The sequence below is a fragment of the Danio rerio genome, chromosome 7 (genome assembly GCF_049306965.1).
Source record: "Danio rerio strain Tuebingen ecotype United States chromosome 7, GRCz12tu, whole genome shotgun sequence".
Lineage (NCBI taxonomy): Eukaryota > Metazoa > Chordata > Actinopteri > Cypriniformes > Danionidae > Danio > Danio rerio.
In genome coordinates, this window is record NC_133182.1 from 14,137,541 (window position 1) to 14,156,807 (window position 19,267).

The 19,267-nt window shown below is 33.3% G+C and overlaps 1 protein-coding gene across 4 annotated transcripts in view; it reads left to right on the top strand.

Annotated features, from left to right (window-relative positions):
* furina (furin (paired basic amino acid cleaving enzyme) a) overlaps positions 1-19,267 on the top strand; it is a 218,949-nt gene that overhangs the window by 143,009 nt on the left and 56,673 nt on the right. For all 4 annotated transcript variants that reach the window (XR_012382483.1, XM_073906893.1, NM_001045106.2 and 1 more), the window contains 1 exon segment: positions 17,714-17,802. Coding sequence is in view for 3 of the 4 variants with exons in the window: in XM_073906893.1 (XP_073762994.1) it covers positions 17,714-17,802 (89 nt within the window). In the remaining variant the exon portion in view is untranslated.

Consider the following 19,267-nt stretch of genomic DNA (forward strand, 5'->3'; position numbering starts at 1 on the left):
TTAATGCATTTTAAAACATGAACAAACAATGAACAATGCGTTTATTCCAGTATTTGTTGACCATCATGGCTGAACTCTCCATTGTCATCTAATGAAGAGCTGAACTCTGCCCTGTCCTTATTTCACTTTGGGATTTCCACTTTTTTTGTCGGGACTCCAGCCAAAGAGCCGTTTTTATCTTGAGGCAAACCATGATTGGTGCTGACAGGCAGAAAAGCGTAGTTACGAGTGGGTTGAAATCAAAGGTCTTGGACTGAATGACACTGCTTTGTAGTTTTTTCAAGGGGCCATCCCGCCTCTCCTAATGCAAGAACCCCACTGCATTTGACTTCTAGAATGGGCACTGATAAAATAACATCTTTGCCACTGGAAAAATACGATCAAGTTTGACTTTTAAAACATTTCCGAAATGATTTCACTGAAGTAGGGACACTCTCCTACTTACTATAAAACATTAAAGATCAGTTAAAATGTCACTCTCTCTGATAATGTGGAGACAGCAGGAGACACATTAGTAGCAGGAGATCAATAGCATTGGCAGTTTCGCTCGTCCCGCGTGTTATTTAGCTGCCATGTTTTTATCTGACCCCTGCTGTGAAATTTCCCCATCGTCTAACCAGCTCTTTTTGTCACCTTATTCCTCTTCCATTCTCTCTAGCACGCTGTGCTCCAGATCTAGATCTAGTTCTTGCAATTTATACCGCAGGAACCACAGTGCTGGTTTCAGGCTTGCAACAGTAGCAGTGAAACTTTTGTAACACTTTCAGTTCAGAAGCACGCAGTAACCGACCTTGTGTGCTTGTGTATAAAATATATACAGTATGGCCTATTTAAACGCCAAACAAAAGAATGAAATTTTTTTGTGTGTTAGTTAAGGCTTTGTTTGAGCATTTAAAAATCATTAATGAAGCAAGAAGGCAAATATTGCTGAATTGGAAACCTTCGTGTGCCCCTCCAAATTAGTTTTTTTACATTTGGAAAGTTAATTTCTCCATTAGGAACTCATTCATTCATTTGTTTTCAGCTTATTCCCTTTATTATTCTGGGTTTTCCACAGCGGAATGAACCGCCAACTTATCCAGCATATGTTTTACGCAGCGGATGCCTTTCCAGCTGCAACTCATCACTAGGAAACATCCATACACACTCATTCACACGCATACACTATGGTCAATTTTTTAGCACACCCAATTCACCTATACCACGTCTTTGGACTTGTGGGGGAAACCAGAGCACCCAGAGGCCCACGCGAACACAGGGAGAATATGCAAACTCCACACAGAAACGCCAACTGACCCAGCCAAGGCTTGAACCAGCAACCTTCTTGCTGTGAGGTGATTGTACTACCACTGCGCCACTGTTTTGCCGCCATTATTAACTCTAAGCTTATTTTATCAAATGGTGATTCTCCTTTTGATTTCTTTTGTCAAGACACGGTGGCTCAGTGGTTAGCTCACAATAGTTTTTAGGGTTTTTTTAACCTTTAATGGGTAGGATAGTGCAGAGAATTGGCAGGAAATAGTTGGGAGCAGAGAGAGAGGGGAAGGGTCTGCAAAGGACCTCCAGCCAGGAATTGAACTCAGGTCGCCGTGAGCACCATGCGCTATATGTTGGTGTACTTAACCACTAGGTTAAAATATATTTTAATTAATTATGATTTAGTTATTTTGTGCTGATTATTTTAAAGATAAATGTACAGGGTGTTTGCAGCTCTTATGTCTTAATGTCTTAAATTTCAGAAACTACATTTTAAGCCTTAAAAAGTCTTAAATTCACTGAAATATTGTGCTGTAGCTCTTAAATCATTTTAAATGGATCTTAATGTTTCTTTATCCAATAAAATCTACCCAATCAGGCCAATACCCATCCAATCCGCTACAAACTGTCTCAGCAAAACTTTCAAACAAAAACAATATGGTTTAATAAATTCCTTACAAAAAAGTTTTTCATGTGTTAATATCTTTTATAAATATAATAATTCAAAAATAACAGAAACTTCATGTTAGAGAAAATGCATGCATATTAACATGCATATTAAAAATGTAGATAAAAAATAACTTTTCATTTTATTTATTTTTTCAAATCTTTTCCATTGACCTAACCATTAGAAAAATATCTTACCATTTAGTCCAAGTCTGAAATTGCATTCTTACTGGTCTTAAAAAGGTCCCAAAAGTCCCAAAGTCTTAAATTTGACTTGAAGCTGCAGAGACCCTGATGTATCAAGGCAGATTTCCAGTCATGTAGTTTCACTCGTAATATTTGATTATCAATCATTATCTGAGAAATATTACAAAATAAGTAAATGTAAGTTACTATTCATACTTGTTCATACTTCATACTTTGAACAAATAAATATGTAGATCAATATCGATAATTCTAGATTGCTTTGAGCAAAATGCAAAGATTTATTAAAGGCTATTTTGTAGTATATTTGGACATATGTTTGGCTGTGTGGATTTTAGTGGAAATTATGTATTTTTAATTATGCCTTTTAATTAGCCTTTGTGCTGATTATTTAGTGTTTATGCAATCTGATTTATGTACAGCAAAAAAAAAAAAAAAAAGGTTTGATACGTTGTTGTCAAATAACATCTTCCAAGGATGACACATATTGACATTTCCTTCATCGCTGTTGTTTGTATAGTGTGCATTTGGGTGTGCTTCTCTCCATGTCGGATCTGTTTTTTCTGTAAAACATCCGTTTACCAGAGCTTCAACAATACTCTGTTGTGTTGTAAAGTGACTAAATAATGCATTGCGCGTTTTGAATTTTTAAGTGCGTTTTCCACGGAAGTGGGGCAGGTTGAGTCAGCGTGGTGTTTAGAAGAAACTCGAGCTGCGGCGAGAAGCATTGAAGCCACAAAAAAACCATTTCTGCTCAAGCTTTCAATTCTCAACAGTGCTTTCTCTTAAACAGTTATTACATTCAGTTTAGTTTATTAGGTAATTAGATAAAATTGCTAGATAAAAAAATTAATTGCTAAAATTAAAGATAAATACTGCATTTTTTGAAGGCATTGTGTACATATATATGTATATATTTATACAATTGTATTTATATATATAGTCTGACTTTACTGGAATTATATATGGATATTGAGTGAAATGGGTATGAGTAAAATGTTGGTATCTGTGTTATTCTGTAAATAAAAAATATCACCATTTATGCTATTTAAAAATAATTATGATGAGTCAGAATAATGAAGGATTAAAATAAAGTGAAAATATATAAACAACGGCCTGTTTCCACTGTGTGGTACAGTGCAGTATGGTACAGGTCGTTACAGGTCACCTTTCTGAGGCTTGATCTTCCACTGCCAAAAGGGTACCAGTGGTTTTGGTGGACGTGGTGAACGACAGAGTTTAAGTCAACATCATTCTCTCTCAAGGAAATGTCAAAGTAAAGCTGTAGGGGTTTTCTGCACATACACTACCTGACAAAAGTCTTGTCACCGATCCCAGTTGTAAGAGCAACAAATAATGACTTGACTTCTAGTTGATCCTTTGGAAAAGTGTCAGAAGGTCGATTTTTCTGATGAATTATCTGTTGAACTGCATAACAATCATCATAAATACTGCAGAAGACCTATTGTAACCAGCATGAACTCAAGGTTCTCACAGGAATCAGTCAAGTTTGGTGAAGGGAAAATCATGCTTTGGGGCTACATTCAGTATGGAGGCTAGCGAGAGATTTGCAGAGTTGCAACATCAACTATCTGATGTATCCACATGAGACGGCAAATTCTTCCGCAGGATATCGCTCCTTCCAAAACTTCAGCCTCCACATCAAAGTTCCTGAAAGCTAAGACAGTCAAAGTGCTCCAGAATTGGCCTGGCCAGTCACCAGACATGAACCTTATTGAGCATGTTTGGGGTAAGACGGAGGAGGCATTGAAGATGAATCCAACGAATTTTGATGAACTCCGGGAGTCCTGCAAGAATGTTTTCTTTGCCATTTTAGATACCAAATAACCAACTAGAAGTCAAGTTATTATATGTTGTTCTTAAAATTTGGAGAGGCGACAGGACTTTTGTCAGCCAGTGTATGTGTAAAGGCAATATTTTTATTTTATTTATTTTTGAAAATGTTGTAATTTCAGTTTATTTGCTATATCTTTGTCATGTAAACATATCCTATTGTGGCATATTTCACCAAATATTACTTAAACTCTTCCAATGTGTCTAAATTTATATAATGCCATCTTCATATATTTTTTTAGATACATTGGAAGAGTTTTTTTGTGCTCTAACTAAAAACATTTTTTTTTTTAAATTGGGAAGCAATGTCATCAGTAGTTTACAGAATGAATTAACTTCAATCACATAACTAATCACAAATACTATAGAAACTGATACATTTCATGTGGATTTTTCATAGCTACATATACTGTATATGCTTGTTACTTATTTTAACTCTAATTACATTCTGCTGCCAGCACATCTTCTAATCACTTCTTTATAAACACATGCAGGTGGAATTAAACGTTAGCGTAATTAAATGTTGTTTAATTATTTAATTTCCCTATCTTGTTCTGTAGATATCTCTATCAGCAGACTGTGCCAAGCACTGTAATACATTAATCACTCGCATGCGCACACTCTGTATTAAGCCTTCCCATATGTTTCAAACAAACAAACAATTCCACTTGGCTTTGATTCACCTGCAGATTGTGAATCTCCAGCATTCCTCTGCACTCGAAACTCTTCAGCGGTGAATTATAGCAGAGATGAACATGCATTAGAAATCATATCTTTTACAGATCGCCGTCCGCAGCGGTGCAGTGCTTTACGGGCAATTGGCATGGCTATAGAGAGCGGCTGTAATCTGAACGAGATTAGCTCGAGACGTGTGCTGATAAAACATCAGAGGTTACCATAACACATCGTGTTGTTTGGCGTGTTAAAATTGCACATCTGGAAATGCCTTTTGTTCAGACCAAGGCAGGATGAAGTATTCCCCCCGTACACACAGTTCCCACAGTTAATATGTTTGTGCTAGCCAGTCAAGTGAGTTTTGCTTAGCAGCCGCTCGAAACGGGCCCCGTATATTTCCCTGTCCCGTCATTGTTAATTCATCAGGCGCAATATGAGAGAGAAGACAGAAATATGTGCTGTGAAGTCAAGCAGAACAGCTCTGCTCTTCCATAAAATCATAACTGGAAGAGGCAAGTGAGCCTTCAGCTGAAGATTCTGCTTGATGCTCTCAGGACTTTCTCATACTGATGCGCTTCCCTGGATTGATTCGCCTGGGATTTCCATAAAGCAGCTGGAATACTGCCTAATCCAATTTGAAGATGCTTATGAATACATCTGTATTGAATGTATTAACACTGGGTGTAAAACAGCGGTCTGCTAATTCAGGCAGAACATGCCGATATTTCAGCAAGAAACATTCATGAGCATTTTAATGTGAAATCCTGCTATATTGTGTTACATTCGCTACTGTGAATCTCTGATTTACATGGTGTATAAAGGAGCTTAAATGTTGATCAATGGTGCGGGTTGTAGCTACAAATTTGCTTTTGTTTAGTTGCTGAGCATATTTTTGTAAGAAATTTGTTTGTTTCCTGCTCTTTTATTTATTTATCCTGGTGTCCTACATATTTTAGTTCCAACCCCAATTAAACACACCTGAACCAGCTAATCAAGCTCCTTCTAGGTATAGAAACTTCCAGGCAGGTGTGTTGGAGCTAAACTCAGCAGGACACCGGCCCTCCAGTTCAGAATTGCTTTCTTTTTTCGGGAGATGTTAACTTCTATTTATCATGCACTTTTGAGCTTAACAGCACGGTTACATACACAAACTGCTCTTACACACTGCATGAAAGGTAATACCTGAAATTTCACAGTAAGACAATTTAATGGACAAAATAACAATTCTCGTAGGTTGCTTTATGAAAATATTAATGTCATGTACGGAATGTTTGGACGATTAAAGGGATAGTTCATCCAAAAATGAAAATTTACAGTTAATTTACACACCCCAGGCTGTTAAGATGTAGGTGACTTTTTATGAAGCAAAATCATTACTCTTTGTACATTTTAGTTGCTTTAATCCACAGTTGAGTATATGCATGTCTAAAGTCACTTAAATGGGGAATAAATTAACAGTTTTTAGATTAACTATGCCTTTATATATATATATTAGTGCTGTCAAAATTAACGCGTTAACGCATGCGATTAATTTGAAATAATTAACGCGTTAAAAAAATTAACGCAATTACAGTTTTTTTTGTTTTGTTTTTCCTCTTGTGGCCAGGGCAGACGCCGGGCAGTTTACCGTTGTTTCGATGTACTTTTTGGGCCGGGCTGATCATCTTCTTATGATCTGATCGGCCCATAAAACACTCAGCAGACTGTCATGTCTTTCTGCCTCAATGATTGACGGTGCTGTGTGAGCTGTCACGCTCTGAAAGTAAGATGTTTCTTTTCCAGACAGAGCGCCTGTGTGACATAATCTGCAGCCCATTGGTTCTTTTCTTTATTGACATTGGGCTGACCCAATCACAATCTTCCATGTTGGCCTCAGTGTAATGTAGGTGTGTATTCGTCAAAATAGCCGAGAGTCATGCCTGTTTCTCACGTGCGGGTTCGCGCCGCAGGAGTGTAGGCTTTTGCGTCTGCACTCTGCAGCGGGGCACAGATCAATATATTCCTGTCCATTTTATCTAGTTACCTAACTGTCCTTATACATATACTTTTTAAAACTTTTAATCTGTATCAAGGCCGCGGCAACCTCCTATAATGCTGTTTCCTTAACCTGCAAGTCTTTATTTTACAAATGATAAAGAATGTCCGCTTCTAAAGCTCTGAGGGGTGTCAGTCATGTAAGATGCACTCGGTCAGAAGACAAGCGCAGGAGATATCATGACATAGTGTTTTTGATCGTCAGCATGATGTAGGCTTATAATGACAATAATATTTATACAATATGGTTAATATAATGATATTTATACATGATCAAACTAGTGTGCAACTTAAGCAACTTTTTTTACATTTATTTTTGTAGTTCTGCCCAAACAAATATTTGTTGCATTTTTTAATTGTTTATGTTCATTTGATTGACAGTGTAAAAGCTGTTAGCTACGTTTGATGTTTCATTGTTGAGTTAAACATTTTTTTAGGGTCTCTGACACATTGCTTTTATATTTTATCTTTATTTTATTATTCAACATTAACTGTGTGCATCAGCAGGCAGTTTTTGTTATGTTCATTATTTTCTAGGCTCCCTCAAAACACACAGGCACCCACATTTCCCGTGTGAATTATAATTTTATTTTAATAATAAATAAAAAAAAGTAGTTTTTTTAATTTGTCAACTGTCGTTATTTCCTATATATGGCTTTTGTGCTTTTATAGAATGGGAGTTGGTAAACCTATCCAAGGGTATGCACAGATTTTTAATACTTTATTATTATTATTATAATTTTCCATATCTGCAATTCCTGTATTTTGGCATTTTTTTGTAGTCCACTTAGAATCCAATATGGAAATCAATGTTTTCTTTATTGGCATTGATTGTTTTGAAATTCAAATGTCATTAACATGCCTGTGTTTTTATTTCTGTTATAAATATGGCTGTCTAGCCAGGATCTTGATGGTTTATTGTGGGTATGTTGTTTACATGAAGAAATCTGTGTTACAAGTAAACAAAAATTCTAATAATGAATTATATTTTGAATTTAAATAGTATTTGTCTTGCGTTTACATTAATTTTACACCTGAATAGACAAAATTACAAGTTTCAGTCTTTTAAATGCGATTAATTTTTTTTAGAAGTGCGATTAATTAGTTAATTTTTTTTAATCGATTGACAGCACTTATATATATATATATATATATATATATATATATAATTCTTTAAAAAAAAAAAAAATATATATATATATATATATATATATATATATATGTGTGTGTGTGTGTGTGTGTGTGTGTGTGTGTGTGTGTGTGTGTGTGTGTGTGTGTGTGTGTGTGTGTTTTTTTTATATATACATTTTTTTTTTTTGCATAAACACGGGCTTTAATGTCAAAACATGGTTTACTCCTAACATCTGGTTTCTTTTTTGCACATTTGAAACTACAAACAGATCCTTGCATACAAAGGCTGTTTCAAATGTACTTCCAGTTGCATCCCTTGTCTCTCTTCATATATAAGAATAGTTTGCCTGGCCCCATCTACAAACTTTTAGGAAAACTTCCTGTTGAGATGCCAAAACAGTCATGCAGCCCAGAATAATCCAGCTCTTAAAAGAAGGGAGCAGTGTGTCAAAGGCAGAGTGTTTGCAGGTGTGAGTCCTGTCAGGGTTATATAAAAGTCCAAACCCTGTCTCAGTAAAAAGGCCTGTGCTGCTGGAGGAAGCAGATGGTCGTGTGTGTCCTACATTGACTGATTTCCGTCTGTTAAGTGAAGCAGAAATATACTGTTTTTCATCTGCTCTTAGTGCTGATCGACTTGTTGGCTGTTTTTAATGCAATACTCGTAGTATTCAGAGGAAAACACCTTTTCTTGATGTTTCTGTCTTAAATGAGTAACACTATTACTTCTACTCATAATTGGTGATTGGGATTTAAACTAGCATTCATTCATTCATTCATTCATTCATTCATTCATTCATTCATTCATTCATTCATTCATTCATTTTCCTTTAGCTTAGGCTCTAATTTATCAGGGATTGCCTCAGTGGAATGAACCACCAACTATTCCAGCCTATGTTTTACACAGCAGATGCCCTTCCAGCTGCAACGCAGTACTAGAAAACACCCATACACTCCCACATTCACACACACTCTCATACACTACGGCCAATTTAGCTTATTCAAGTGCATGCTTTTGGACTGTGGGGGAAACCGGAGCACCCGGAGAAAACACGGGAAGAACATGCAAATTACACACAGAAATGCCAGCTGGCATAGCTAGGACTCAAACCAGCGATCTTCTGTGAGGCGCTATGTAAGGCGACAAGTGAGGTAAGGTGTAGTAAAATGCAGTGCAATCTGTCAATTTTGCATTTAGATTGGGGCGAATTTGAAAAAGTATAATAATATCTGGATTGCCATCAAAACCATTTATTTTTTAATTATTTATTTACTTATTCATGTTATGAACCAACTTTTAAAAGTATGGGATTGGTAGGATTTTTTAAACTATTTTATTTAGTAAAAACTAATGACTCCAAAGTCACAGAATAGAATTACAAACTGTTTTTTTTATTTCAAATTATACAATTTTTTAACATTTATTAAACCCTCTACATTGCACGCATTATAATAAATCTAAAAATGTTTAATACTATATCTAATCTATCTATTTTATATCTAAATATTTGACTTTTTCTTTTTTTTAAATGGCTTAACTTGAAGTGCTGTAAAAAGGTACTTTTTAAGGTACTTTAAGATATGTTGCCATGTGGCAACAACATCCAATAGTGGATCTAACTTAGAAATTTCAAACTTTCTTTATAATTAAAAATTTTGTGGTTTGAAATTATTTAATTGGTGTTGCAGTATTATAAGCTTTGATAATCAAAATAAATAACAATTAATGCAAATTAGCATATTAAAATGATTTCTGAAGGCTTATGTGTGGTTTAACAGTATAATATATATATATTATTAAAAATATATTATAATATATAATTCTTTTAATATTTTTATTAATTTTTTTTAGTAATATTATTTATTTGTATTTATTATTTATTTTTTTCCTTTTATTAATACTGTTTTTTTTCAATTTATTTAAAAAAAATTTCATCAAAAAAATGCAATGTTGGTGAGACTTTCAACCCTTTGTAGAACACTCATTAAAGTAGCCATTGGAAAAACCCTCTGTTACTGGGGGTTGTTAAAAGACTTTTAAACAAAAACCTGGTAATAATAAACTCCAGTACTTCTTTCTGTTATTTTACAGACTTAATTCTTTTTTATTTATTTTTTAAAACAATGTCTCATCTCAAACTATTAAAATGCGCATAAAATTTCAACATCAAAAATTCAACAGATCAGCGATAAAGCTTTCATAATGCGTTTCACCTCTGTAAACAAACTGGAAACAACCACAAAATATTGGAACCTGTTAATTATTGGTTATTTTTTACAGTGTGGTTCTAAATACAACAGAGTTTTAAACCATTAATGCAGCATTATTCTGTTCTCATTGATTAAAACTACCCTAAAATGCTCAAAAAGCATGTTTGACATTTCAAGAACGCACTGACGAACTGAACAAACACTAATGCAAAGGTTGAACATGAAAATGAGGATGAAACTCTTCTATCAGTTTGCTCAGGCTTGCTTTCCGTCTATCAGAGCATATCTGACTCTCAGCATCAGAACCCTCATGTGTCGAGCTACAAAGTCAGTCTCCATGGGGGACGGTAGGTGTCTCCCCAAAATAAACCTTCATTAAAGCATTCAGCCATGATAAGAGCACCATGAAGGTGGATTCAGGCACGTACAATTATCACATACAAGCCAGAGAGCAATTCACAGTTACTCGAGAGCAGCGGTGGGTTGCGAATTGAGAAGCTCCGCGCTGATGATTTAAGCTTCTGAAATCTATATCTTGTTCGGGTTACAAGGGAGACGCGTCGATATGAAACTATTTATTCAGATTTTAGTTTGAAATGGGTTAGTAGAGGGAAAAAATGAAGACAAAAACAATCACTGACACAGGGGAGAGGATATATGGGGTATATGTTGAGTATATGTCTCTATAAGTCTGACATTTCTTCAAGTCTTAAATTTGACTTTATGAAACCTGCAGAAACCCTGAAAATTCATATGATAATATAAAATTCATATGATAGGTATGTATTGCTGTGTGATTGTGTTAGAAATGCAGATGCTGGCATGTTTCTGTCTGCACAGACTCTGTCATTGAGGTCATCTGTGTTGAAGAAATATGTTGTGAAGCATCTGGTCTAGTTTTTCATTAAAATGTGCCACTCACCCATGTGCTGTCTTGATGAACGGTGAACGTTCACCACATTTGTCTTCATCATATTGTGATGTTTTGAGAGCAACAGAATGGCAGGCACTAAATATGTCAGGTCAAATAGCAATTACTTACTCTAATGTTGTAAATCTAAAGTTTAGAATATAAACTTACATATATTATAATACATTTTTTCTTTCAAAAATATTGTATTATTTCATATTATATTATATTATATTATATTATATATTTTATTTTATATTATATTATTTTATATATTATTTTATATATTTTATTTTATATTATATTATATTACTTTATAATATATTATATTACATATTATTTTAGATTATATTATATTATTTTATATATTTTTTTGTTATTACATTATATTATATTATTTTATATTATATTATATATTATTTTATATTATATTATATTACTTTATAATATATTATATTACATATTATTTTAGATTATATTATATTATTTTATATATTTTTTTGTTATTACATTATATTATATTATTTTATATTATATTATATATTATTTTATATTATATTATATTACTTTATATATATATTATATTATATTATATTATATTATATTATATTATAATGTATTATTGTATTATTAATGATCGGGTTTATATAATACATATTATAATTTATTATATATTTTTTTATTAGAATTATTAAATATTATAAATAATTTACGAATGTTTATTTAATTAGTTGAATTTTAAGGAAATGTAATTTTGTGGAAATACAATATATTTGTATTATAAAGAAAAATATGAGCAATGATGTAAACAAAATAAATGATGCAATAAAATAAAATTAAATACATAAACAAATAACTAATAAATAAATTCATTCATTCATTCATTCATTTAAATAATACAAATAAATAAATAAATTAAAAAATAAATAAATAAAGTTAAAATAACTATAATGAGAAGCAAAGTTTTGAAAAAAAAAATGTGATGTGTTATAATAATACAAATCTTACATTGTAAATTAGTAACACTTTAGTTTGTCACAATTCATGCTATTAACTACTGACTTATTAGCTGCCTGTCATTGCACTATTAACTGTGATGTATTCTAATCCTATCTAAAACCTAAAACCAACTTTCATCTTACTATTTATTGTATTAGGAGCTTATTAAACTAATAGCCTTAATTAATGGCTTGTTAACAGCATTAAATTAAAATAAAGTGTTACCAAAATGTTATATACAGTAGATGGTGCTTGTATACTTCAAGAAAACAAACAAATAACAATAAAAGTGTTTATTAGAAGTTCACAATCATCACCACATGATTCTGTGTCATGCATCTCTCAGACTTTGTCAATTGCAAATTTTTGTTTGGTAATCCTGCATGCATTCACACAAATAACCCACTGTTGTTTCCACAATCCATAAACTCAGTTCCCATAATACCTCCTCCTTTTTTATGGATATAATCTTGGTCCCATGATCCTCCTTATTGTAGGCTTGAGTAAGTCGGAGTCATTGGCCTGGCTGATCTCATGCTCTCTCTGTATGGACTGATGACTGCAGGGAATCTCCTGGGATTTTACTGATCCTTCCTTTGTGCTGTTTTACTCCGTCTTTAGCCACCATTGCCCTCTTGACTTTTGTTCGTCTGCTGACCCATAAGATTATTAAGACACAGAGTCTGGATTTATGCTTTAGTCTATATTGGGCTCTCTTATGCTTGTGTGTGGTGCAATAAGTGTGCATATGCTAAATACATTTGGTCACACTTATAGGCACCTTTTTAGTGAATTTGAGCAAAAGCTGTGAATTAATTATGAAATGAATGTTTTTTGTTGTTTTTTTTTTTTTGCTTAAATTATTGGCTCTCATTCAGTCATTTTTGCAACATTAGTTTGCCCAGATAATAGCTCTAATGTTCTCTTACGCCTAGTGAGGTTGAAGAAATCCAGCAAAGACGTTACAGAGCCTTTTTCCATACAGAATCTCTCCAGATACTTCAGGTTCTATGGTTTTATGTTGGTTCATGTTCACCCAGCCATTTTCAATAAGGTTCAATTCAGGGCTCTGGGTTGGCCTATAGGAGAACCTTACGTTTTGTGCTCAATTACCCATTTTTGGGAAGATTTTGTTTGTTTTGCATTATGATCTTATATTTTTCCATCCAGAGATGCTAATTAGTGAGTAAATTAGTGAGTGGACTTTGGCTAAAACATTTTAGACTGACCAAAACAAAATTTCAGATATTTTGCAATCTGCTCTGTTATCACATGATGATGTTAAAACAAAATCTCATTACTTTTTTTACTGAAATTTATTCTGTGAGTTTCTATAGTAGTTTTATGCACTTTTTATTGGATAAAAAGTTTGTTTTAGTCAGTAAACTTAGCAAAAAAATGTTTGCCATATTTTTGGTATCCTGGTATTCCTTTTAAGCTTTTTCCCCCCAATATTTCAAAGTGAGTATAAAAAATCAGTGGATTGAAACATAGCTATTGTCATTTACATTATAGCAAAAATTCCTTGCCACATTTAAAAAATAAAATAAAATAATAGGCCTGCAACATTATGGGCTCTATTTTAATGATCTAGGTGCAAAGTCTAAAACGCATGGCGCAAAAGCGTTAAAGGTGTGTTCGAATCCACTTTTGCTGTTTTAAGGACTCGCATAGTCTAAAAGTGCTGTGCTTATTCACTTAATGAGTTATGAGTGTGTTTTGAGCTTGATGTGTAATAAACCAATCAGAGTCACATCTCACATTCCCTCCTTTTCCTTTCGTGGATAAGGATACTGTGTTGTAAGCACACCACTGAAGACATCCTTCAGCCTGCATATTCAATTTAGTTTAAGAGCAACGATTTGTTTCAAAACTATTCTTGAATTCAGTTCTAATTTCCAGCCAATGAATAAATGAACAATATTAACAAAGTATTATATCCAAACACGCGTCCTAAAACCCAACAGGTGGACAAATCTAAACTTGTTTTTTTTTTAAACAAATATAACTAAGCATATAATAAATAATACTGCTATCAACATTATTCAAATGCAAATTGTCATGAATAAACTGAAAAAAGCGCCCCTTAGATAAAGGCGTGGAGGTTTTTTTATTTATGTAGAAAATAATAATTTCTTATTATAAATAAAAAATGATTACTTATTTTTCATGTGGATGTTTGTGTATTGCTGTACATCCTGTGTGTATTAAGCAATGTGTCTTTCTACTTTCTGTTTAAGGTGTGCAACTAACATGCTCTGCGCTGGACTTTAGACCTGCTTTCAGCGGGTCTATTGCGCAGTCTATTTTAGATCTTCAAAATAGCAACACGCCAACGATGGAACACCATTGAGTCCACAAAGCGGCGCAAATGAGTTTGCCATTTAAACAACATGGTGCAAAACGTGAACATTAGAGTTTGCTCTGGTCTGAAAATAACAACAAATCACATCAAACACGTCATTGTGCTGGGTCCTATATCTCATGCAGTATATTTAATTGTGGAAACAGTTAAATATTATCCATTTTATCCCTGTGTGAAACAATCCCATGTTGTGTCTTTACTCTCGAAACACTTTTTATTTCATTCAGCTGTAGAATTGTCCAGTTCTGTCTGAAACTTGAATATGAAAGTGTGCTGAGAATTTTTATCTGAAACTGTGCCAAACATCAAACCTAACAGAGCTGTTTTTTTTTTCTCTCTTTTTTTGAAGCTTTCAAACCCTAAGATTGTTTTTATTTCTGAAGTTTTTTTTCTTGGAGAGTGTTTCAAACAATCTTTCTCACAGACACGCATCGTCTTTCAGGCAAATTCACAACATCAACATTTTGATTGGAACTTTTTAATTACTGGCCTAATGGTGGAAATGCGGATTTTCAATGCTTGATTATTTTCTTTCTATTTTTCTTTCTACTTTAGTTTTTTTTGTGAAACCAGCACTCTTTTACTTAAAATCAGGACTATATTGTTTGTTATTACTCATTGTGTGATGGATAAATGACAGATTAGTTGTCTGATGTGCTTCATAATTTTACAGTACCCATGTAAAACAGAGACCCATGATCACACTCTTTTGTGATTTGTAAGTAACCTGCAGTATTAAAAGATCTAGATATATTAATGGAAATATGCTTCAGAGATACATTGAGCAAAATCTTGATCACCATGTGTCAAAGAAAAACATTTATCTCGTAACATGACTTTCCTCTTTATTAATTATTTAATTTCAATGAAATTAAAATGAAATGATAATAAAGCATAATGGAAAAGGATAAAGCAGATTTATTTTCACCCTTTGTTGTTCATATTTACCAAGAGTGACCATGACTTTAAAACCTATTTATGTACTGTAGTTGTGGAAATATGCATGGCTTTTAATGTATTTAAGCCCTTAAAAAAAAAACTAACACACAGATGGCATTGGTGACACATCTCTGTTCTAAACACGGAGGTTCTGTAGCTGCTTCCCTGCCTTTTAGTCCTCATTAACTGAGATGAAATGCATGCAGCGAGTATCATTTGCACATTGTCACAGGCTGTAATGTTATGAGGCTGCGGTTATCAGAGTGTCACCTGCTGTCGTGTTGAACAGATACAGCACAACTCTTCACACATGCAGAAGAGCTCTGAATGAGCCCTGCAGGACGCCAGAGGGATGTTTGTTTGTTTTTTTGGTGCCAAAATCTTTAGCAGGGCTGAAAGTGTCTGATTAAGGTTTAGAAAGAGTCATATTTCTCCATATCTGCTTGATCATAGGATGCATCACTTTCACTAATTTGTATCTCAGTAATTTCGATGTACCTTTTTTTTTTTCTTTAATAGCTGCTCGATATTGGAAAAACTTACATAGTCATATTTTGAATTCCTGCGATTTATATTACAATACTTCTCAACATAAATTGAATGGTTTTATTTGGAAAGAATTAATCTTTTAAATTTCCCGCTTGATGTTTACACAGTCATAAGCCTTAAAAACACACAATTTCACTTTAAACTGAAATTACACAAATTAGTTTCACGTCATGTGATGTGACTATTGCAGAATTACTCATTGCGATATTAATGCTAAAATGATATATTGTGCAGCCCTACTCTTTTTATATATTGTATTGTATTGTGTATTATATTATTATTGTTATGTTTTATATTATATTATTGTATTGTATTTTGTATATAGTGTTGTATTAATTATTTTACTGTTTTTATAATATAATATAATATAATATAATATAATATAATATAATATAATATAATATAATATAATATAATATAATATAATATAATCATGGGCAGATTTAAATAATAAGCGATGTAAGCGGCAGCTTGAGGTGCCAGGAAATCTGTGTGCCCCCAATAAATGCTTAGAAGTATTATACCTATAAATTGTATATAGCATCATTTTCTATCATATTTTGTATGGTGAGGGTCTGTCAAATAAAATTTAAATGTTGGTTATTACATTTACGCAAATTTGTCCCTCACCCCAGTCCAACAATCAAATCAGTTCAAGATTGTTAAAAAAAATAAATTAATAAAAGATTGTTATTTTTAGTTGTTAATTAATTTTAGGGAAACTACATAAATAGATAAAGAAATAAAAGTACACAGAGTGCATTTTAGGACTGTTGAGCTCCTTGGTTAAAATTAAGAGCTGGGGTGCCCAAACTTTTTCGTATGATGAGCCAAAAAGCAAATATATATACATTATATTAAAAAAAAAAAAAAATATATATATATATATATATATATATATATATATATATATATATATATATATATATATATATATATATATATATATATATATATATATACTGTAACCAATGCATTAACTAATGCAATGTAACTTTTATTAAATGATAACTTATTGCAATAAAAACATAAACAATCACATTTATAGCCCAGTGGATTTCGATGCTGAATACACTAGTCAAGCGGAATCTGCCTTCAACTTGATTTGCCCACCAAAGTCAAGTCGGGTAACAGTATCAAAATCAGATTCATTGACACCATTTAATTGAAACATTTACTTTCAGTTAGCTTTTAACAATAAAACAAACAAAAACTAAAACATTAAATTTGAATTGACAGTCTCGAAAAGATTCCCATCATTCACTCTACTCTCAAATGGCATGAAGGGCCAAAGCAAAGGTTACCATCGGCCAACTTTTGGTCTCTGGTTTAGAGCCCTCAAATCAATATATCCGCCCCTGAATGTCATGTCATATATCATACCTATATAATTTTTCTAACAGACAACTTGCCATTAATGGCAGGTACATGAATCTTTCTAAAAAGTTTTGAATAATGAATATATATATATATATATATTTATTTTATTTTATTTTTTTATTTATTTTATTTTTTTACAGCAATCCGTTTTATTAAGCACATTAATATATTATGTATGCTATAATATATTTTTTATTTAATCTACACTGTTAAAAATTCTGGGTTCTACACAATCGATTTGTGTTGGAAAAACATGAAGGAATTAAGGAATTAAAAATTTAAGTGGAATGAACATTAAACAATTAAGTTTTATTGAACAGCAATAATTTTTTTGTATATATGCAGCATTTATCTCTATTTATATAGCTTTATAATATTAAAGTACAGAAAAAAAATTATAATTTGTTGTATAAATATTTGCTTGATTTATTTTAATAACATAAATATAATGCAGCCAAATTACAATTGTGTAATTTAAAAATTATACAGATATTTGCAGAAAAACGATATGTATTTCAGTCTCTTTTCTCTTAATTTTGAAGGCACGGGACGCGTTGTGCTGGAGAGGTTGCTGCTGTGGCCGATAATGACATCTGTGGTGTCGGAGTGGCCTACAATGCCAGGATCGGAGGTGAGTCGGCGCATTTAACTGGCGTTTTCTATGTTTCGTCACGTACAGTCTATTCTATCAGCACACAGAGCACACCCTGTCCACTCCAACATTTGCATTGCAAAACACCTTAGTGAGACATCAGATTAGTTTCACATTCAGATTAGCTCCGTCTCGGTGTATGAGGGCTCGTCCTCACCCAGAGCACTTGGAAAGAGGAACTCCATTAGCGATGGCTTCACGAGCTGGAGTGGGACGGTTATCACAGGCTCCAGCATACGTCCCTTCGAGCCACAGATTTGGACTGTAGCGTATGTAATCCATTTAATTGGCTGAGGTGCTTTTATCCTGTTGAGTGCAGATTTTCTTTCATTACTCTCCTCCGCGCTGCCAGCTGTCTGTGGCCAGTTGGACTCTGGATTAATGTCATTGATAATGCTTTTGCTCTCCACATCCACTCCAAAAACTGTTAGCCAGGAGCCTACAGATGAATCTCAGCTGCTTAGTTCAGTAATATGATGCAGTGTTTCAGCTAAATTATGGTGTGATTTACCTCATGATGTTTAAAATGCTTTCTTTAATTGGACTAAAGGAGATGGTAGTTGAGATATAGAGTAATTTACCCAAAATTGAAAATTACCCCGTTCAATACCTGACAAAAATATTGTCGTCTGTCCACGTTTTAGAAACAACAAATAATATCTTGACTTCTAGTTGATCATTTGGTATCAGAAGTGGCCCATAAGAAAGGCAAAGGCCTCTAGATTACACTTATTTTACCAAAACAAAACATGATCATGGCTTGATTTTTTTCATTATTTAATTAAGACAGTCTTGTCACTTAACAGAAATAGTGTACAATATCGAATATAAAGGCATGGTGCAGTGGAAAAAGAGTTAATATTCTGTATTACTCCCACGAGCTTGGAGGACTGCATCCACATCTCTGCAATGACTCAAATAACTCATTAATAAAGTCATCTGGAATGGCAAGATTCTTTGGATTCATCTTTAATGCCTCCTCCTCCATCTTACCCTAGATATTCTCAATAAGGTTCATGTCTGATGACTGTGCTGGCCAGTCTTGAAGCACCTTGACTTTCTTTGCTATTAAAATGAACCCAAACTAAGTTGCCATTTGTAAAAATCAGATGCAGAATTAATTGAGCCAATAATATTATTAAAAAGCAACAATAGTACCAGTGAATCTTTCCATTCTATTACTGAGCAATGATTCTACGTTGAACCTCACCAAGCTATAAAAAGCTGTTTGGGTGGCTGGCTTAACTTCTGCTAAAAAAAACTACTAGGCCAACATTGGCTGTCTCCGCATAATTTGGACATGTACAAGTGGCTTGGTACAGCTTCAGGACATTATAATGTTGGAATTATCCACAGCTCGAGTGAAGTTGGTACAAATGTGTTCATTAAAGATCTGGACTTCAGCTGCTGACAAAATCTTAGGGATGTAAGAATATTGTAAATA